The sequence below is a fragment of the Sminthopsis crassicaudata genome, chromosome 4 (assembly GCF_048593235.1).
Source record: "Sminthopsis crassicaudata isolate SCR6 chromosome 4, ASM4859323v1, whole genome shotgun sequence".
Lineage (NCBI taxonomy): Eukaryota > Metazoa > Chordata > Mammalia > Dasyuromorphia > Dasyuridae > Sminthopsis > Sminthopsis crassicaudata.
Window position 1 is genome coordinate 23241131 of NC_133620.1, and position 22066 is coordinate 23263196.

Consider the following 22066-nt stretch of genomic DNA (forward strand, 5'->3'; position numbering starts at 1 on the left):
GTCCTTTGCCTTCTGGGTTGGAAGAATGAGCCAAGAGGGACTGCTACATAAAGAAAAATATATAATTTTTTCCTTTTATGAGTCCTTTCTTCACCTCTAATTATATTTAAAGGCAGATCTTATTCTCAGTCTCCTTCTCTGATTACATCTTAAAACAGTGTTTTTTATTCTAATTCTCCACCCCAGATTACATTCTCCTTTTCCTTTCAAGTCTGAATCTCCCATCCCAGATTACATTTTCCTTTTACTATTTTTTATTTCCTTGTTTGGAGTCTTAGTTTCCATTTTCTTAGGTTTCAATATTATTTTTCTAATTTAACTTTTATTTCTCTAATTCAATTTCTGTAACGCTGTGGAAATTAAACCTCATCCAATTCTCACAGTGTCATATTCCAAATGGGACACTCTCCACCTATTTGAATGAGGTTCACCAAGTTCTCCTTTCTGGGCTTCCGTTTCTTCACCTATAAAATGATAGAATCATCTCTCAGGTTCCACTTAGCTCTAAAAGTAGGGTGATATGTATTGAGTCTTACAGGGCCTTGATTCCCTTGCTTGAGGATGGATTAAAGCAATTGGAGTGAAAGGTGGATTGGGGAGGGACATTACAGCTCGTGAAAGGAGAGACTGACCTTGTTCTGCCTGGCCCAGGGAGAAGAACCAGGAGCCATAATTCCCTTTCTGTCCCTTAACTAATATTTTCAGGATTTATCTCCTGCCTCATAGCTTATATCTGGAGATTCTTTGATCTGAAAGGCATCAAGCATTTATAAGTGTTGGGATTATAAATACAAGTAAAAAAGGACAGCCTCTGCCCTCAAGGAGCTTCCATTCTAATGAGGGCAAAGTATATATAAAGTGGAGGTGAAAAGGGAGGAGCAAGAAGGCCCAGTTTGGCAGTAGGAGAGTCAGAAGCTAGCTGGGAGAGGAAGGAATCCTAGCCAGCCCTGCAAAATGGACTCCTCTTCTTTCCCTTTCCCAAGGAACTCAGCCATGGGAGAAAGGAGCTGGTATGGTGGAGAGATGTTGAACAGCCCAGTTCATGGCAGCAAACACTGGAAGGACAGGAACACAGCTGGGTGAGGAAGAAGAGGGAAAAAGCCTTCAGAAAACATCTGGTCCTCTCACCTGGTGAGAAATAAATCTCTTCCATGAGGCACTGGCCCCAGGTCTAAGTACTTCTTGAATACTTCTAATGCCAGGGAGCTCACTACCTCCAAAAAGAACCCTCTCTTTGCTGGCCCAGCCTTTATTGTTAAAAGGCCTTTCTAATATTGAGTTAAAATATGTCTTCCCATGACATTCAGCCATTGCTCCTGGTTTGTCCTCTGGGGCCAAACAGAAGAAATCTGCTCCCTCTTTATGACAGACCTCTGAGTGTTTGAAGACAAACATAGCGGGATCTCAGATTCAGAGCTAGAAAGGATCTCAGAGGTACCGCCTCACACCTCTCAGATCGGCCAAGATGACAGGAAAAGATAATGGTAAATGTTGGACGGGATGTGGGACCCTAATACACTGTTGGTCAAGTTGTGGGCCGATTCAGCCATTCTGGAGAGCAATGTGGAGCTATGCTCAAAGAGCTATCAAACCGTGCCCCCTTTTTGATCCAGCAGTGCCTCCATGGGTCTGTATCCCAGAGACCAAAAAAGAGGGAAAAGGACCCACATGTGCAAAAAATGTTTGTGGCAGCTCTTTTTGTAGGGACAAGGAACTGGATCCTGAGCGGATGCCCGTCAGCTGGGGAATGGCTGAATAAGTAAGTCACGATCTATGAAAGTAATGGAATGTTATTGTTCTGTAAGAAAAGCCTGGAAAGACTGACATGAGCTGAAGCTGAGTGAAGTGAGCAGAACCAGGAGAACAACGGACACAGCAAAAAGATTATGTGACGATCAATGGTGATGGGCACGGGCCTTTTCAACAGTGAGGTGATTCAGGGCAATTCCAATAGACTTGGGATGGAAAATCACACCCACATAGACAACTGAGAAGACAGAATGTGGACCAAAGCATATATTTTAACCTTTTTTGTTTATTTTTTTCTTTCTTGTGGGTTTTTTCCTTTTTGGTCTGATTTTTCTTGCACCGCATGACACATATGAACACATGTTTAAAAGGATTGTACACATATATGAGATTGCTTGTTATCTTGGGGGTGGGGGAGGTAAGAGAGGGAGGGAGAAAAATTTAGAGCCCAAAGTTTTACAAAAATGGATATTAAATGTATTCAGAAAAAATATAATACTATAAAAAATTTAAGAAAGGATCTCAGAGGGCATCTGATCCAATCTCCTCATTTACAAAAGAGGAAACGGAACCCATTGAAGGTAAGTAAATTGCCAGAGTATCAGAGCTGGGGTCCAACTTCCCTCATTTTTATGTTAATTCGATTTGATTTATGCAATTTAGGAAATTTAAATTTTCTTCTTCAGGCTTTTTCCGATTCTTTACCTTAATTTTATTGTTTTCAGTAAAGACTTTATGATATTAAAATCATTTCAAAATTTTTTCAGTGCTACAAAAGGAGAATCCTCCCTTCCAAACATGGCTTTCCTAACTTCCTGTCGCCACCTTGTGTTCACACTGCATATCTCATGGATAGGATTTATTTGCTAAAGCTGCGAGTGCCGTGGCTTTAGTCCAGTATTCTCCAATAGTGCAGCTAAGCTGCGTGTATGTTTACTTTTTCCCGAGGCCGGGGTTCAGAGACTTGCCCAGGGCCCCAGCAGGAAGTGTTAGTGTCTGAGGCGGACTCGAACTCGGTCCTCCTGACTTCGGGGCTGCTGCACCGACGGGCCGCCCCCTGTGAGTGGTTTTTAAAACAAAGCCGCTCTGGTTGGTTAACAGGCACTGTAGATTTTCCCATCCTCGTTCTGCCAAAGTTTTGATTAAACTGAGGACTTCTACACCACGGAAAGGTTTGAAAAGCAGGTCTAGTCCAATCACGTGGATTCTGAGGGCGAGAGCAGGGACTGGCGCACACCTGGTTAGTGCGATCAGGGGTGTGCCTGACTCCTGCGTCAGCGGCCTTCCCATCAGTCACCGCAGCGGGGCGCCGCCGGCCCGATCCCTCCTCGGACTTGGGCCACCGGACAATTTGCTTACTTTTCCTAAGCCTCCGTTTCCCCTTCTGCCCACGGTCGTAGCGCATACAATGTAAGCGCTGGGCCTCCTCCGTCAGACAAACTTCTCCTTAGTTTCTAAAGGTCTTCCTTCCTCTCTAGCCCCGCCGGCCCCGAGGCACTGCCTGCCCGGCTCGGGCCTCCGGGCCCTTCCCCTTTCTCTGACACCGTCGGATTCCCAGGGAATCTTTTCTCCTCTCTGCGGCGACCTCCTCGTAGGCATCTACACGCATGAAACCCCAGGCAGAGCCGAGGAGGAAGAAGGGCAGGTGGAGCGGTACAGAAACCCCAGGGGAGTTATGGAGGATTCTGTTAAGCGGTAATGAGGCCGTGGCCGCTAGGTGGCCCCATAGCGCCACAGCGCCGTTCTGGGGAGACACATTCCCGAGTTCAAATCCAGCCTCAGGCACTTGGTGGCTGGCGAGTCACTTAACCTCTCTGTGCCTCGGTTTACTTACCTGTAAAAGGGGGATAAGAAGAACCCCGGCCTCCAGGGCTGGTGCGAGAAAACACAGAAGTGCGCCTGAGCAAATTCCCCGCACACAGTCTGGGGCAAGGTGGGTGTTTAATAAATGCTCGGCCTTTCCTTTTCCTCCCCTTCTTTCTGTTTCCTTTTCTGTTCCTCCTTTTTTTCCCATCTTCCCTTTCCCTCCTCTCCCCTCCCTTCCACTTCCTCCCCTTTTCCTTCCTTTCCTCTTTCCTTCCCCTTCTCTTCCCTCCTTTTTCCCCGCCCCCTTTCCGCGCGCGCAGCCTCAGTAGGATGCACGGCTTGAATCCGGATCACGTGTTCTCAGCGGCTCACGCTCTGACGAGCTAGCGCGGCGGCGCATGCGCGGAGCAGCGGCGGAGGTCATGGCGGGTCTGGTGGATTTTGAGGATGAGGAGCAGGTGGCCTCCTTCCTGGAGAACATGGAGGTGGAGTGTCACTACCAGTGTTACAAGGAGAAGAACCCCGACGGTGAGTGTGGTGCCATGGGAAGGCGGGGCGGGGCTCGGCCAGGGACGTCGGCCGGGGTTGTGGAGGGCAAACGAGAAGGGAGCGGGAGGAGAGGCCGGGCCTCCCTCCGCTTGCCCCAGGTTCCCTCCTCCCCCCGGCCTTCTTCTAACAGCCCTTTGCGTCTGCCTCCATCAGCCTCGCCCCTCCTGGCCTACTTCCACTCCTCCCCCTCCCGTGCTCCCCTCTCTCCCCTCCCTCGCCCTCGACTTTCCTCGGCACCCCCCCAGAAGCCGCGTCCTGCCCCCTGTCTCCCCTCCCTCTCTGCAGCCCCTTCCAAAGCGCTGACCCCAGCGTGACCCCTCCGGCTATCCCCGTAGCTCCTTATTCTCACGTGATTAAGTATTGTCAGGACCCCGAGCCTTGGTGCAGCGGTTTTTAGGCACCTGTTTGTGTGCTGGGCGCGGGGCTGACAGCGCGAGAGCTCACCGTCCCACGCAGGCCGGCTGAGAATACCTGTACGCATTCTGTACGCAAGGCCTCTCGCGGGCCGTAATTTGAGGACTCCGGACAAGCCTTGAGAGTTGACCTCTGGGCTCCAGGTTGTACAAGGTCGTCAGTGCCGCGCAGCTCTGTCCGTGCAGTAACCCCTGGGCCAGCCTGCTCCTCCGCAGGAAGAGGTCGCCCTCCTCACTGGGCCCTCACGCTGGGCGCTCCCTGACGCGGTCTTAGACAGAGTCCTTCCCCCCATCACTAGGACAGCCCCTGTCTACCTAGCCACGCTGAGCTGCCCCTCCCTGGTTTGTTTTAAATTTGCTTCTCTATGTACTCTCCTCTCCTCTAGATAAAGTGCTTCTTAAAGACTCAGTTTAAGATTATTTGTTTGCATTTCTAGTGCTGAACACAAGTACTTTAAAAGCACTTGCTGAGTAAGTGAATAAGAGGTTAAAATAATTCTTGGGGTAGTGTAAGCCCAGCTCTCACTCTCCCCCCTCCCCCACATGTAGGCCTTCCCTGTGGGGGTTACCCCCATCTGCTCCTGTCTCTCCCTTTCCCCCTCTTCAGTCTGACTCTTAAAATCCCTTACCTCAAGGCTCCATTCATGTGTGAATTGTTAGTGCTTTTGTGTAGAAGTTTTTACCCCACGACAATAAAAGCTTCTTGAAGAGTAGAGTCCTGGTTTTTTTTTTTGAGCTCCTATAGTTACTTGGATTTTCCTACATCTAGAAAAATTTCAGGTTTTTTTCAGTGTAGCTGCCAGCACCTGCCTCCCCGGGTGATGGGGGCCTCCAAGAAGATGGCAGGGGAGCTGCTGGGTCAGTCCCTCTCACAGCTCTTCCTACCTCAAAGGGGAAACCAAAGGAAACCCGAGGGGGGGGGCAGCCAGGCCCACCCAGGGCTAAGGCACCCCCTTCAGCCCTCCCCCCAAGGCTGAGGGCGCCCTTTGCTTTCTGCCCTAGGTTGTTTCAGGCTGGTAGACTTTCTAGAAGGGATCCAGAAGAACTTTGATGAAGCAGCCAAGGTGCTGAAGTTCACTTGTGAAGACTACCACCACAGCGACAGCTGCTACAAGCTGGGAGCCTACTATGCCACAGGGAAAGGTATGGCAGGGGTCATCCTGTTCTCCGCCCCCCAGATCCAGCCTGTCTCTCCTCTCACAGCCCAGGTCTCTCCGCTCTCCAGCTCATCCTCAGTGCTGCCAACAAAGGGACTTTATTAACCCTCAGAATTGATCATCCCTCCACAGCCCAGTGCCAGTGGCTCTATCCAGTAACTCCAGATCAGACCCTCTGATTGACCCGGCCCCCTCCTGCTCGCCATTTTGTCTCTCCTCAGCTGCCTCCCCACATACTCTGACTGCCCCCTGCTGCGGGTGGTTTCTCGGCTCGTTCTCTGGGTTTGGGGGCTCTCCTCACCTCCACCTGCCGACTCCCCGGCTTTCTTCAGGTCCCAGCTCGAGTCTCACCTCTCAGTGGCTCTAGATTCCGGTGCTTTCCCTCTGCTCCCTGTTTATCCAGATGAGGTATTTGTCCAGGTTTGTTTGCCGTTATCTCCCCCATTGATGTGAGCTGAGGACAGGGCTTGTCTCGCGCCTCTTTTTGCGTCCCCTGTGCTTAGCTTGCGTGGTACGCGGTGAATGCTTGATAAATGTTGCTCATTGTGTTCTTGCTGTGTATTTGCGTCTACTCAGCATCATTAGAAATCATTTACATTTATATTCATAAATATTTATGGCTTGGTAATCTATTGATATGATACAGCTCATTCAGCCACAAGTTTTTAGGCTGTTTGATTACTTCCTTAGTCCTGGCTCTGACACCCCCCTCCCCACCTGCTGGGGCCTCCACTACTTTGCTCCAATTTCAGATGAAGCCATCAGACTTGATGGCCTCCGAGTTCCTTTCACTTCCTAGATCAAGTGCTGTCTGATTTCTGCTCTCAGATTGGTTTCTGATCATTACATAATTTGGTGCCTTTTGAAACCTACTCCCATTTTGAACTTTATGATTCATGTTAGTGTGTTAAGCCCCTGTTTTTGCACCAGGACTTGTCTTGCTCCTTTTTTATTAGTTGGTAGAATGCTTTCCATTAAGGAAAACTTGGAGGACAGACACCTCAGGAGACTAGTGAGGTTATTAATTAAATTAGCAAATAATCAATAAATTGATCTCTTGGTAGCCAAAGACACAATCATGGAGATCTCTGAATGATTAAATACCTTTGGAGAAGACAGTACTCTTGACAGGTGAAATTAATGAACAATTAAGGATTTTGTCATCTCCTGCTGAGAATATTCTTGTTGATGAGCCTCAGCTGCCTCCATCTCCACCCAAGAGTCTTCAATCTCTTCAAGAAACTATTTTATGGATGCTCTTTTTTTTTTTTAACCCCTCTGTCATTCCCAGTGATCTAATCTCTCCTCCCAAAGAATCTTCCCTCAAAGCAAAGTTAAGCAAAACAAACCAATATATGGTGGTCTTTGAAAATGCCTGTTCCTTCATGCCTGCCTCTAGCCCACTGACAGCTTGCTTCAGATCAGCCTCCTGAAGTTACCATAGATCAGAGTTGACCAGAATTCTGGACTTGCATTATCTGTTCGCCTTAATCTTCTTGTTGGCTCTTGCTTCCTAGTTCACTCTTGTATCAGTTCACACATAATTTCCCATAATTCTCTGAGTTCTCAGCTTTTTTTACTTCCTTCTCTAGCACCCTTTCCCCACTTCCCCAGCTTCAGTCAGACTGTGATTACATATGACATAATTATTTTTCCAATCCTCATCTCGAGTTGTTATGATCCAGCCTTTTAGGAGAAAAATGCTTCATGGGCTAAAAACTAAACTCATTATGTAATTCTGTTTTCTTCTAGGGTTTTGCCTGCACATTTTTGTTCCAAGTATTAAAATTCTGATGGATTTCTTTTTTTCTTTTTTTGCCTATAGGAGGATTAACCCAAAACTTGAAAAATGCTTATAACTGTTTTTTAAAGGCTTGTGAGAAACCTGGGAAGAAGTCCATAAATGCGTGTCACAATGTCGGACTTCTGGACCAAGATGGGCGCATCAATGACAACAAGCCTGACCTGGTCCGAGCCCGAGACTACTACACAAGGGCCTGCGATGGCAATTATGCCCCCAGCTGCTTCAATCTCAGTGCCATGTACCTCCAGGGATCCCCTAACATCCCCAAGGACATGGGCCTGGCTTTGAAATTCTCTCTCAAAGCCTGCGACCTGGGCCACATCTGGGCCTGTGCCAATGCCAGCCGAATGTATAAACTGGGAGATGGGGTGGCGAAGGATGAAACCAAAGCCGAATCCCTCAAGAACAGGGCTAAGCAGTTGCACAAAGAGCAGCAGAAAAGCGTCCAGCCCTTGGCATTTGGGGTGTGAGGTGACGAGCCTGTGTCCTCCCTCCCCTTGGAGATGGATTCCTTTATTGGGATACACTTTTGGCGATGAAATGTGGGAGCAGAAGCGGTGTATTGGCCACTGGTATTACATGGTTTGTGTTGCCTGTGAAATAATTATTTTCTTTAAAATTGCCTACATCAGTATGTATGCCTGGGGGGGGGGAGGGGCCTGGGCTTCAACCAGTTCCCTCAAAGTGGATGGACTGGAGCGTCCCAGAGAGATGAGTCTTGGGGAATTATGGAGGCATCTCACATCACAGAGTGTGTGTTGGGGCAGGTGTGTGCATACGATGGGGTGTGTGTCTGTCCCCAAGTTCCTGGATTTGTATAGTTTCTTTTGGGAGAAATTTTGTGGGAACTTGGACACTCCTGAGATGCTCATGATTACCTAAGAGAGAGCCTTCTTTGTGGCCGTTCGTTTTCTGACGTCTGTCAGTTATTGCAGTTGTATCTGGTTTCACCTCTGAGAATTTGTGGGAAATGGTCTTGATATTCAGAAGTAATAATGCAGTATAAAGAGTTACCTATCATTGTTATGCAGATTTGGGAATAAGGACAAAAAAAGTGTCCTGGCCCACGTTTCTCTGGAGAGGCCACACTGGCTGACAATAAGTGAGACTGAAGTTCCAAATTGTCTTGTTTGCCTTAAATGTCCACACTCTTCATAATTGGGTGTGTAGAGAAATCCATGAAATGTTCTAAAAGCAAAAGATTGTAATGTTTGAATTGAGCCTTTCAAATTGTCTTGTGAATAAATTAATTTAATTTATTATTGATTGTTTATTTAATTAGATTGTAATTAGAAGTTAGGGAGATACAAATGTTTTTTCTGTTTTTCCAGTTAGTCCTTGCTTTAGCACTAGGGGGCAGTTGAGCACAGTGGTAATAAGATTCTCCCTGTTCCATCTGCCTTGCAATTGCCATACATGGAGGGGAGCTTTCTCTGATTGTCTAAAAGTTCATATGGCAAATTAGACCACTTGCATACTTTTATACGTATAATGAATTATTTTAAATTATTTTAAATTAGTTTATATTCAAATTTATAATCAACCAGTTGGTAGGTTCTGTCCTAGGAGCAGAGAAAAACTTAAAATCATTGCATTCAAAGCAGTGCAATATATGTTAAAAACTTTTGTATTATGAAAGTTAATTCAGAAGGCAAATTAATAAAAATCTTACTTTTCCTTTTTTAAAATCAGAGTTTTTTAAATTCACCTTTGTTTTGAACTCATTGTTTTCTAAATCTTTGAGGACTTTCTCCCTCCATTTAAACTGGGAAAGGAGTTAACACTGAATTACTTTCTTTTCTCTCTTGAGTAGCTCCTATTTGCCAATTTCTTCTCCTAAACTATCAAATTCTCATGTCCAACTCTTTCATCGACAGTCCATTGGTGACTAGGCCAATAAAACAAATTTTATAATTCATAAATCACAAAATAGGAAGTTAATAGTTAAAACCATAATGAAATAGAAAAATTCTTGGCTAAGTCCGTGTTATATCTCACTAGCTTTAATTTGGTGTAGGTGTTCAGGGGATAGTGTAGACAAAAAGCCTTTGCTTTTTTGTGGTGGGCAAGGGATAGCTTTCAGACTGGCAACAGGAAGAAAGATTTTTTTTTCCCTATCCTGTTCTGGTATTGTAAATTTATTTGATACTATCTAGTATTTTATTTAGCAATGAAAAAAAGGTGACATTTTATAATTATTTTAAATTTGTTTATATTCAGTTTTATAATCAACCAAATTCCATGTGATCCAAGAGGGCAGATCTAAGAACAATGAATGGGAGTTTTAGCAGGATTGAGATTTCAGGCCCTGTACAGGAAATTGCCTAATGTTTAGGGGTCTTGCCTGCTCAGAAGGGAGTAAACTCTTGTTGGATGCGTTCAAGTAGAAACTGAGGAGCCACCAAGGATGCTGCAGAGAAGATTCTTGCCTTGGGAGGGAGACGGGAGCAGAGGACTATAGAGATCCTTTTCAGATTCTGAGATCCAAACAATTCCCATTCATTACAAGTGGAATATTTCTTGATCCTTCCTAGCTTAAATTTTTTTTTTTTCTTTTATTGTCCTTTCCAACGTCTTGGAATATGTTCTTTCTTTGTTCAATGTGCTTGGTCACTGAGTCCCTGCTACCCCTCCACTGTAGGCCGGGAATTGGCCAGGTGAAGCAGGATGGCCTGAATTTGGTGAGTCTCCTTGCTTCCATTGGAGGGTGCCACAGTGCACAGATTATTTTCATTCTTGTTTAGTACCTGTTATGTTCAGACGAACAGGTTCCCCGGTTATTCCTCTTTGGAGAGCACTGTGACTCTTGCACCAAGACTAAGATTAAGCATTTTTAAAGTTCCTATTATTCAGGTTTTACACTGGAGTTACAAAGGCAAAAAAATACAAAGGTTCCTGCCCTGAAGGAGCTTAACCTAAAGAGGGAGAGACTCAGAATTAATACAGGGTAATCTGGAGGCAAGGACTGGAAAGCTTTAGCAGCTGGAAGAAATTGGGAAAAGCAACATATAGAAGGCAGCATTGGGGCATTGGGGCATAGAGGTGAGGAGGGGGTGCACTGGGCCAGGGATAGACAGTGCAAAGACTGGAGGGCTGTGTGGAAGGCAGCGTTGACCAATTTGGCAATGGGGTGTATGAGAAGGGGAGAAATGTGAAACAGCTGGAAAGGTGGGCTGGGGCCAGGTTATAAAGAGCTTTAAAAGCCAAATGGGAGTATCTTCTCAACTCCAAAGCAATAAAGAACCACTGGAACTTTGGTGATGTGGTCAGACTTTCTGTTTTGGGAGAATGGATTTGAGAGGAAAGATTGGAAGCAGGAAAACCAGTTAGGAGACTATTTCAGTAGGCCAGGTGAGAGCTGATGAGGATGGGATCAGAGGTGGTGGCTTTGAGTGGAGAGAAAGTCACAGGGAGGAAATGTGATGGTAGAAATGGCAAGGTTTGGAAGCTGTGAGGAAGAGTTGTATCCAGGGGCAAACTCTAGTAACGGAAAGGAGGGAGTGAAAGATGGGTGGGTTTGGAGCGAGAGTCCAAACACGAAAAACTCAGTGGAGGAGTAGGAGCCAACTTTGGTGTTAGGAAATCATGGCTTTGAGTCCCACCAATGACTCATTGGGCAAGTCATCAAGTCCATCCCCTCATTTTATGTAGGAGGAAACCAAGACACAGATGTTAAATGTCATGACAAGTTAGTGTCTGAGGCAAGATTTGAACTTGGATTTCCCTGACAAGTCTTGCTAAATGGCAATTCAGAAGCAATTCAGAAAGAATAGTGTCTAAAAGTGACCTGAATCATTTACCTAGGACAATCCAGCCCAGGCTCTTTATCCTTTACAGCTCTTGTTATGGTGAAGTAGCTCTATGGACTGTCCAATGAACAATAGGCATTTTTCTTCTGCTTGGTTTTTCTCGTGTGGATAGTCAGACTAGATAATTTTGAATGATTATGTTTTCTGTTCAGGAGGCTTTTTATTGTTCTGTGGCTTGGTGCAATCAATGCAGCATAATTCACAATCAGAAGAATCTTCGATGGTGGTAAACAGCTTTGGCCAACACGGTTCCCTATGTGACCAGAGACAAATTATTTAACTTCAGTGTCCAGAGGATGCTCCAAGACTAAAGTTACAGATGAATTTCTGATCTGTGTGCCTGCAGGGAGTTTTCACAATGGAAGCATTATTAACTGATACAATCACAGGTCTGGACCAAGAAAAATATTGTACTCTTGCCACATCTCCTACCTCTCAAATCTCATTGGTCAAAGTATTTGTTGTACAATATATAATTGTAAAGTTACTATGTATGTCTATAAATCCTTTTGTCCCTCTTTTTTCAGTATTCCTCAACCATGGGTTCCAAAAAAATAATAATAATTAGCATTTACTTAGCACTTTTTCGTTTGTGAGTGTTGTCCATATTATCTTATTTGATATTCTTTCTCCATCATCCCCATGTTGACCTTTTCACTGAAGATTATTAAAAAAAATAGTGATTTAATTTGGAGTGTTTTATTAAGTTCTTCATGGACTCCCTTTATCTTTTTTATCCCCTGCAATAGCTGTTAGCCCATAAGCTTTGGGATCATTTTTATTATGACTTTTGTGCAAAAACTTATAAGTATTGCCATTTGAAATGACCAAAGGTCTTTTGAAATGATGCTTTTTGTTGTCTCTGAACTCATGATAAAACTATCTCTACCAGCCAACTCCTTTCCTTGTTTCTCTGAGGAGAGCCCATGAGCATTTAGCACTTAGCACAGTACCTGGCACATAGTAAGGGTTTAATAAATGCTTGCTGATTGACTGGTTAATTTAAGAGGAAGAGATTAGCCATTCAACCTTGGATCTCCTGCCCTAAGTCTGAGCTGCTCTGATGGGTGAGAGACCATTATAGCTAGCTATAATAGCTAGCCTCAATGTACCCAATCATGTTTATTCCTTCCTCACCCCCATTTTCCTGCAACATGTAAAATCTCTCCTCCTCTTCCCATGGTTGTTCTTCATCTTCGAGGAGGACCAAAATGACATGACTCTATTAAAGCCAAATTATGGCTTGTCCAACTATGGCTGATCAGACCAATACAAGCTCGGATGTTCGGCCTCAGATCAGACACGGATGGATAGTCTTTATGAAAATCTGGAGGGAATTCTCTAACTTTGTGCATCTCACGTTTCCTATGGGCTAATTCAATTCTGTTTTGCTCATAGAACACAGCACCTTCTGAAGAGGGCAATTCATGCTGGATGGTCCTGTGCCATGTCAGGCAATTCTAAAGCGCTTAAGAGAGCTTGAAAGCATTCTTGTATTTTTTTCTTTTTTCTTTTTCCTGGCTACCATGTGAGCACTTGCCCTGTGAGTTGCTCATAAAGTAGTCTTTTTGGCAAGCATACACTGACATTTGAAGTAGTTTTAAAACAATACTGTCATGGCCAACAGAGAGATTTTAATGTCAATAATAGCCCATCTACTATGTCAGGACTTCTCAGACTAAAGCTCTCTTTCCTGGCTATGTGGTAGGTTATGTGGAAGAGGGATGCAGTTTGGACCTATGATTTCATTGCTATAGGGAATTCCCAAGTGAAGAAAGTCCCTCTTTAATCCCTAGGATTAAAAATGATTTATCCAGGTTCACAGTCAGTAGAGGAAAGATCTGATCATGGCTTCCTGGCTCTGTGGGCAGCTCTCTTCTTACCCACTGACTGCTCTATGCTGCCCGGTGGTTGTATTTGGTCATAATTATGATAATTCACATTTTTATAGTACCTTAAAGTTTACAGAAACACTTTGATATGATAATCCTGTGAAGCAAGCAATGCAAGAGTTGTCCCTTTTTTTGCAGATGAAGTAACTGAGCATAGAAGAGGTGTCTGGTGCAGTTTCCTGTGCCGCCTCTCAGTAGACAAAGATCCCATGTTTAAAGGACCTACAGGCTATGTTAATGATTACTGATTATTCTTAGCACCCACTGTTCTTTTTCTTTTATTTCTGAAACTGGAAAAGTGTATTCTGTTGATGCCTTTTGTCTTTATATCACAATCATTTCTGGAAACTCTCCATTTCCCTAATCTTGTAATGAAGGGAAACAATGACTTCTGTCCTTTTAAAACAATTTTCTTTTTGTGTTTTTGCCCATCACATTCCTTTCCAGTTAAACTCCCCCACTTTCAATTACTTATCCTCCCCCATAGCAGAGGAACAACAGATAAGGAAAATCAGCCGATACAGCAAGAGAAAAATAATGTCTGTGCCTGCTCCATTGAGCATCCATTGTCATCTGACTCCTGGAGTCAATATTGATCATTGCAATTATTCTGAACATAGCTGTCTTTCTGTGGTGATTTAATTTACAGCATGTTAGACATTGTAGTGACCATGAGCAAGTCACATAAGTCTCCCTGGGCCTCACTACTAAAATATCTCCCCATTTATAAAATGGGGAATTATAATTTTTATCACCTGTGCCTGGAAAGCACTTTGTAGTCATCAAATTCAAGAAAGCTCAGCTAACTTTACAGTAACTGACAAGTGGAGAAATGAAATGTTTTCCACATCTTGCTACATGGTGGTTGTCCTTTAACCATGGCCCATTTGGGACCAAGATGACATCACTATGGTAGGGTAAGATGCAGTGTGAACAACTGGCCAATCAGACTAATATTGGTTTGGAAGGTTCTACCACCGGTCGACCACAAAGAGTCTGGGTGAATGTTTTGTGTAGAGATGGCTCAAATATGCACCTCTCCCGTTACTTTTGAGCTAATTCAATTTGGTTTTGCTATGATGTGGCTATACCGTACTGGGCTGTCCTGTGCCAGTGTAGTGTCTCCCAAGGCTCACAATAGATTCCAAAGTTCTTTCTAGTGACCCTGAGAGTGATCTTGTATCACTTCTTCTGACCTCTGTGTGAGTACTTGTCTTGTATGACATAAAATAGTCTTTTAGGCAAGTGAACGATTATTCTTCAAATAATGTGGCCAAATCTTTGGGGTTGGTCTCTCTGCAATAGCGTTTCAATTCTTGACAGTTCACTTCTAGAAAGGACTTTATAGTGCAGCGGTCATCAAGATTGTTCGGTGCTGGCTAAGAAATAGAGTAGTCGATCAGTGGAATAGGTTAGGTTCACAGGACAAAATAGTCAATAACTATAGCAATCTAGTGTTGGACAAAGGCTCCAGCTTTTGGGATAAGAACTCAGTATTTGACAAAAACTGCTGGGAAGATTGGAAACTAAAGTGGCAGAAACTAGGTACTGACCCACATCTACACTGTATACCAAGATAAAGTTGAAATGGGTTCATGATTTAGACATAAAAAGTGATATAAGCAAATTAGAAGAACATAGGATAGTTTACCTCTCAGATCTGTGGAGAAGGAAGGAATTTGTGACCAAAGAAGAAAAGGAACTCATTTTTGAACACCAAATAGATAACTTTGATTATATTAAGTTAAAAAGGTTTTGTACAAACAAAACTAATGCAGATAAGCTTAGAAGGGAAGCAATAAATTGGGAAAACATTTTTACATTTAAGGGTTCTGATAAAGGCCTCATTTCTAAAATCTAGAGAGAATTGATTCAAATTTATAAGAATTCAAGCCATTCTCCAATTGATAAATAGTCAAAGGACATGAACAGAAAATTTTCAGATGAAGAAATTAAAACCATTTCTAGTCATATGGAAAGTTCTCTAAATCACTATTGATCAGAGAAATGCAAATTTAGACAACTCTTGAGATATTACTACACACTTTTCAGATTGGCTAAGATGGCAGGAAAAGATAATGACACACGTTGGAGGGGATGTGGGAAAACTGGGACACTAATACATTGTTGGTGGGATTGTGAATGGATCTAGCTGTTCTGGAGAGCAATTTGGAATTATGCTAAAATATGTGTATATCCTTTGACCCAGCAGTGTTTCTACTGGACCTATATCCCAAAAAGATCTTAAAGGAGGGAAAGAGACTCACATGGACAAAAATGTTTGTGGCAGCCCTTTTTGTAGTGGCAAGAAATTGGAAACTGGGTGGATGCCCATCGGTTGGAGAATAGTTGAATAAGTTATGGTATATAAATGTTATGGAATATTGTTGTTCTATAAAAAATGATCATCAGGATGATTTTAGAGAGACCTGGAGAGACCTACATAAATTGATGTTAAGTGAAATGAGCAGAACCAGGAGATAGTGTATACAGCAACCACAATAGTATTCAACAATTCTGATGGATATGACTCTTTCCAACAATGAGATGATTCAAGCCAGTTCCAATGATCTTGTGATGAAGAGAGCCATCTGCACCCCGAGAGAGGACTATGGGAACTGAGTGTGGTTCACAACATGGTATTTTCACTCTTTTTTATCATTGTTTGCTTGCATTTTATTTTTTTCCTCATTTTTTTCCTTTTTGATCTGATTTTTCTTGTGCAGCAAGATAATTATATAAATATGTATGCACACATTGGGTTTAACATATATTTTAATATGTATAATATATATTGGATTACTTGCCATCTAGGGGAGGGGTGAGGAGAAGGAGGAAAAAATTTGGAGCACAAGGTTTTGCAAGGGTCAATGTTGCAAAATTATCTATGCATATGTTTTGAAAATAAAAAGCTTTAACAAAAAAAGGACTTTAGTGTGTGGTACCTGTCTTGCCAGGTGATCTTTAGAATCTTCCCAAGACAATTCAAAAGGAAGTGATTCAATTCCTAGCATGGTCCTGGGCAGTCCAGGTTTCACAGGCATACAGGTCAGGACAATGTTTCTGTAGAATTTCGGTTTGGTAGTCAGTCTAATACCCCTTCTTTCCTATACTTTCAGAGCCTCCTAATACTGCACTGGCTTTGGCAACGTGGGCTTCAACATCATCATTTATGTGTATATCCCTGGAAAGTATACTGCCAAGGTAAGTGGATGTATTCACAGCATTCGTAATTTCTCTACTTGCTGTAATTAACGGTTCTACATAGGGATGGTGTGGTCTTGGCTGGTGGAAAACCTATGTTTTTCTTGGTGTTTACTGTCAGGCCAAAATTAGTACAAATGGAGGTGAATCCCTTGAATTTAGAGGCTTCATTGAGTACACAGTCATCTGCAGACAAAAAGTTGTACATCAACTCTCCTTCCACTTTAGTCTTGGCTTGTAGCCTTTTCAAGTTAAATAATTTACCACCAATTCATCCTACTTAAGTGTCTAATTATATTGCTGAAAACATTATGCTAAAAAGCATAGAAACAGGTATTGTTCCTTCCACAGAATCCATGTAAGCATGCTGTTGTGAACTGGCCCATATTACTTGTGAACTTCTCTGGGCAACCAAATTTTTTTTATGATCTTCCACAGGCCCTCGTAAATAATAGTATGAAAAGCTTTGGTCAGACTGACAGACGTTGTGTATAAGACTTATGTTATGCTTCTGCTATTTCTCTTGGAGTTGTTGAACAGCAAAAAACATATTGATTGTTCCTCAACTCTTTGTGAAACTGTAGTGGCTCTCTGGTCAAAGACCATCCTCCAGGTGAAGGATCAGCCTATTAAGGATGACTCTGGCAAAAATTGGTAGCTGACAAAGACTAAGGTGATTGTCACAGGACAGCCTATTAACTTTTCCTGTAATGTTCTCTCTAAAATGTAATGTTCTTTGTTGAGGTTTTCTTGGAGTCTTTGGAGGCAGCCTTTTCAGTTCAGTAATCACCACAAGTACAACCAAGGGTTAAAGTCCAGATCCTTTATTATCTCCTTCAAAGTCTTGTCTCTTTTCCTGGGGCCCTGTTACCTTTCTTTGAGGCCTAACTCTCTCCTTGGTCCGAGAGCTTGAGCTCCTGCTTCCTTCTCTGGCTTCTGAATTTCCCTGAATTCCAAGGGTTTGTGCTTCAGCCTCCAGCCACCACAAAGGTGAAAGATGGAATAAATCTGTCTCAGCCTTCCAGAGTTTCTAGTGCACTTGTCCTTTCTGGCCCTGAAAGCTTCTAGCTTATATGCTGAGTACACTGAGTACAAATCAATCATTATATCACTAGGAAACCATTATTTGTTGTAGGATTAAATCAATGCTAAACTAGATTTAACCTTTGTCTCCTCAATTCCACTTAGTACCTTATTTCAAGTTCTCAAGTAGGATTAAATCAATTATATTGAACCATGCTAAATTAGAAAACTATTGTCTCTATCAATTCCACTGACTTGTTAGAATCCTTTGTTTCAAGTTGAAGTTCTGACTCATAACAATTTCCTTTATGGAGATGAACAATAGAGGAATCCTTGATCTCTTGGGGATTAACTGCCTCTTGCTTTGTAATAGCATATTTTTTTTTATCATTTTTTTATTTAATTTTAATTTTATTTTATAATTATAACTTTTTTTTTTTTTTTACAGTACATATGCATGGGTAATTTTTTACAACATTATCCCTTGCATTTACTTCTGTTCAGATTTTTTCCCTTCCTCCCCCAACCCCCTCCCCCAGATGGCAGGCAGTCTTACACATGTTAAATATATGTAATAGCATATTTCAATCAGTTTTTGTATGAGCAGTGGTCGCCCTACCTTATAAATTTCTACAGGAATAAAATCAGCATGGGGTGCTTTGCCACACAAGAAGGACCTAATGATATCCAAAATCTCTTTTTTAATTGGAAATTCAGCTAGAAAGGGATTGAGTTCAATCTGAGGTAGATGGTCAGTGGCTTTAGCATTGGTTGATGATGATCCGTTGAGAACACTATGGACGTGCTCAGTCCACTTCTCAAGGATTGTGTCCTTATCACTAATCAATGAGGCTCCATCAGCACTGAGTAGTTGAGTTTTGGCCTATAAATAGAATTCAGGGCATCTTAAAAGAGCTTTGGATTGTTGCTATCATTGTAAAATTGGATTTCATTTGGTTTCTTATTGAGCCAAGAATCCTGCATCTCTTTAAGGTCCTCTTGCACTTTTTTGGGAACTAAATGCTGCCTTTCTAGAGGTGGATGAATTATCCTGCTGGTATACTCTACGTAGTTCTTGTTTTTCATTTAGCAGCTTCTGAATTCTCCCATCATTTTCATCAAACCAATCTTGATGTTTGTGAGTATTCTGGCCGAGATGAGTAAATGCAGTGCTGTCCCCCAGACCTCTGAAAGCTACCCACTCCTTTTCTGCTCCACTGCTGCCAACTGTGTGTTGACTCAACTTTCCCTCCATTTATCAATGAACTGTTCAAGCTTTGAGAAATGTTTTAATTTGTTGACATTCTGTAGTCATCTGGGGGCCGCAACTTTTGTTGAAGATGAATGTTTAGCTTGGGGAGGATAAGTCTATAATCAGTCCAGCACTCAGCACCACACATTGCTTTTATCACTCTCACTTCCTGTCTGTCTCTTCTCCTTACAATAATGTAATCTATTAAATGTCAACATCTGATGCATCCATGAAGTTTTATTGTGTTTAGATAAGTGGAATACAGCGTCAGTGAGGAGAAGGTCATCAGATGCACAAGTCTTCAATAGTAAATGTCTATTGCTCCTGCTGTTTCAGACTCCTTTCATCCAAGGATTCCCTGCTATGTCTGGTGGTCTGTGCCTACTCTGCAGTTAAAGTTACCCAAAATATAAACTTGTCCTCTTTTGATATGCTGATAACCAGGATCTCCAGGTTAATAATAAAATACAATTTTTCTTTGTCCTCTTCAGGGTTTGTTAGGTCAGGAGCATAAGCACTAATGATGGTGGAGGGGCACTTTCCTACAAGTGGCAATTGCATGGTCATGAATCTGTTGTTCATGCTTTTGGGAAGCACACACGTTTATTGAGTAGATTAATTTTGGTTGTGAAACATTCATATGTTTCACAGCACTCTCCTTCACTATGGCCATGCTAACTTTGGTAAGAGGGCCTTTTGTTAGCCTCGTTTCCCTCAGGGCTGCTATTTGGATGCAATCCCTGCTGAGTTCTCTTGCCACAAGGACAGCTGCTGAATCCCACTGCTGCTCCCGTCCTGTGGCACTTTTGTGTATGGATGCAGAGTTATGGCTATAATTCCTAATGTATCTGCACCATGCTGCCAGGAGACTTTAAGGTAGGAAAAAAAAAGTAAAATAATATGGGTGATGTCTCTGGAGTCACATATAAATTGGATTTAAGTAAGGCAAAGCTCTACTGTCTCTTCCAGGGTCATCAGAGTCCAGCGGCAAGACAAAAGTCAAGATGACTGCTAATGGCTGTGGATGCAGTGGATGAGCATGGTTTCTGGTGCTCCATAGCATCTTCTGCTGTTGGGACAAATTGTTCACATTCAGCTAGGAATATCTCCCATGCGTGGGGTGGATATCCCCTAACTCAGTGAATTTGAGACTGCTTGTGTGGTCCATCTGCCAAGAAAGTTTATCAGATTGTGGCCACTATGTATGCTACAGCTTCTTGGAATCACAGGTGAGAATTGGGTGGTAGGTAGACAACAAAGATGGATGAGCAGCCCTCACACCAGAAATCCTACTCTTTCCTGAATACCAGCAGACCTTATCCTTTCATGTATGTACATGTTGTCTGCCTCAACAGAAGGTAAAATCCTGGAGGGCAGGGCTATTTCACATTTGTCTCTGTACCCCCAGCACTCAGCATAATGTCAGAGATACAGTAGGTATTTTTTAAAAAGCTTATCAATTAATTGAGAACTTTGATGTTCCTGATAGTTGATTTAAAATAGTCTGATATTCTTCATCATAGAGAAGAGCTAATCCAATTCCAATTGATCAATGATGGACAGAATCAGCTATACCCAGAAAAGGAACACTGGGAAATGAATGTAAACTGTGAGCTTTTTTTTGTTTTGTTTTGTTTTTCTTCCCAGATTATTTTTACCTTCCGAATACAATTCTTCCTTTGCAACAACAACAACAACAAAATTCGGTTCTGCACATATATATTGTACCTAGGATATACTATAAGATATTTAATATGTATGGGAATGCCTGCCATCTAGGGGAGGGGGTGGAGAGAAGGAGGGGAAAAATTCGGAACAGAAGGGAGTACAAGGGATAATGTTATTTAAAAAAATTACCTATGCATATGTACTGTCAAAAAATGTTATAATTATAAAAATTAATTTAAAAAAATTAGTCTGATATTTTTGTTCTTACCTTTAAACTCTGAAAATGAGATTGTGGTCCCCTGCTCCAAAACACTTTATCTACTGCCTATTGAATAAAGTCCAGACTCCTAAACTAGATACTATTCTCCTCATTTTACAAATGAGAAACCATTTTATTGATGAGGTAGCTGGTAGGTAGTTCAGTGGATAGAGTACTAGAAGTCAGGAAGAGCTGATTCAAATTGGTTTCCTCAACTGTAAAATGGGGATCACAATTGTCTCTCCCTCCTACAGTAGTTGTGAGGACAAAATGAGATATATTTGTAAAATGCTTGGCAAACCTTAAGGCTTTGTTTAAACACTAGCTATAATCAAGCAGGGTGCCCATGGTCCTTGTAATGCCCTAGCCAAGGTTCTCTGTGATTCGATTACAACTCACCTTTTCAGCCTTATTACACAGCATTCTTGTTCATGTATTCTATATTACAGGCAATCTAGTCTCTTTGGGTGCTCTTTTTTTTCCCTCTCTATGCCTTTAACCATGAACCAAGCCCAGAACAAATGCTATCTTCTGCATGAAATCCTCCCTGATTCTTTTGATTGAATGTGTTCTTCCCCTTCTGAAAGACTTTATAGCATCTTCAAAACTCTTGTGATCAACTGTCTTGCATGGTAGTGATGTATGTATTCCTTATTCCTGACAATGACTGTTAGGTCCTTTACTACACTGCCTTGAAAATGGTAGAAAGACCCTACTGAGAAGAACCAAGTCTCTCTCTTTTTTTTAATTAAAGTTTTTTTATCTTCAAAACATGTGCATGGATAATTTTTCAACATTGACCTTTGCAAAACCTTGTGTTCCAAATTCCCCTCCCCTTCTCCTCACCTCCTCCCCTAGAAGGCAAGTAATCCAATATATGTTAAAAATCTGTTAAATCCAATATATGCATACATACTTATACAATTATTGTGCTGCACAAGAAAAATCAGATCAAAAAGGAAAAAAATGAGAAAGAAAATAAAATGCGAGGAAACAGCAACAAAAAGAGTGAGAATGTTATGTTGTAGTCCATACTCAGTCCCCACAGTCCTCTCTCTGGGTGGAGATGGCTCTCATCATCACAAGATCATTGGAACTGATCTGAATCATCTCATTGTTGAAGAGGGCCACGTCCATCAGAATTGATCCTTGTACAATCTTGCTGTTGCCATGTACAATGATCTCCTGGTTCTGCTCATTTCACGCAGCATTAGTTCATGTAAGTCTCTCCAGGCCTCTCTGAAATCATCCTGCTGATCATTTCTTACAGAACAATAATATTCCATAACATTCATATCCCATAACTTCTTCAGCCATTCTCCAACGGGTGGGCAGCCACTAGAACCAAGTCTTTCATAGCTGGTCACTGCATATTCTTGCTGCTATTGTGCACAATGTACTCCTCTTCTGCTTGTTTTGCTTAACATCTAACTGACTGATCTTGATGGGACCAAAACTTTATAGAAACTGAGCTAAGTTTT

The 22066-nt window shown here is 42.4% G+C and overlaps 1 protein-coding gene and 1 long non-coding RNA gene across 3 annotated transcripts; one reads left to right on the forward strand and one right to left on the reverse strand.

The window, feature by feature from the left end:
• Positions 1-302: 302 nt before the first annotated feature.
• Positions 303-3845, reverse strand: LOC141541636 (uncharacterized). The gene is made up of 2 exons (XR_012481857.1): positions 3584-3845; positions 303-1075 (listed from the first exon to the last, which is right to left on the reverse strand). It is a non-coding gene; the product is annotated as an uncharacterized LOC141541636 (long non-coding RNA).
• On the forward strand, positions 3787-20420 carry COA7 (cytochrome c oxidase assembly factor 7). Of its 2 annotated transcripts, XR_012481856.1 has the most exons (5): positions 3787-4083; positions 5520-5660; positions 7500-8060; positions 16299-16383; positions 19628-20420. XR_012481856.1 is itself a non-coding variant. In XM_074265917.1 (3 exons), exons 1-3 carry the CDS (start codon positions 3954-3956, stop codon positions 7946-7948), a joined length of 720 nt encoding a protein of 239 aa, XP_074122018.1. In that variant the 5' UTR covers positions 3787-3953; the 3' UTR covers positions 7949-8737. The 2 variants fall into 2 exon arrangements, 1 of the variants encoding a protein (XP_074122018.1); XM_074265917.1 differs by lacking the exons at positions 16299-16383; positions 19628-20420 and having other exon boundaries at positions 7500-8737.
• The last annotated feature ends 1646 nt before the right edge of the window (positions 20421-22066 follow it).

Bases quoted from the DNA above. Each gene is read 5' to 3' on its own strand.
- COA7 (XM_074265917.1), top strand. From the start codon at position 3,954: ATGCGCGGAGCAGCGGCGGAGGTCATGGCGGGTCTGGTGGATTTTGAG. The intron at 4,084-5,519 runs GTGAGTGTGGTG...TTTCTGCCCTAG, and splicing joins CAAGGAGAAGAACCCCGACG to GTTGTTTCAGGCTGGTAGAC. The intron at 5,661-7,499 runs GTATGGCAGGGG...TTTTGCCTATAG, and splicing joins CTACTATGCCACAGGGAAAG to GAGGATTAACCCAAAACTTG.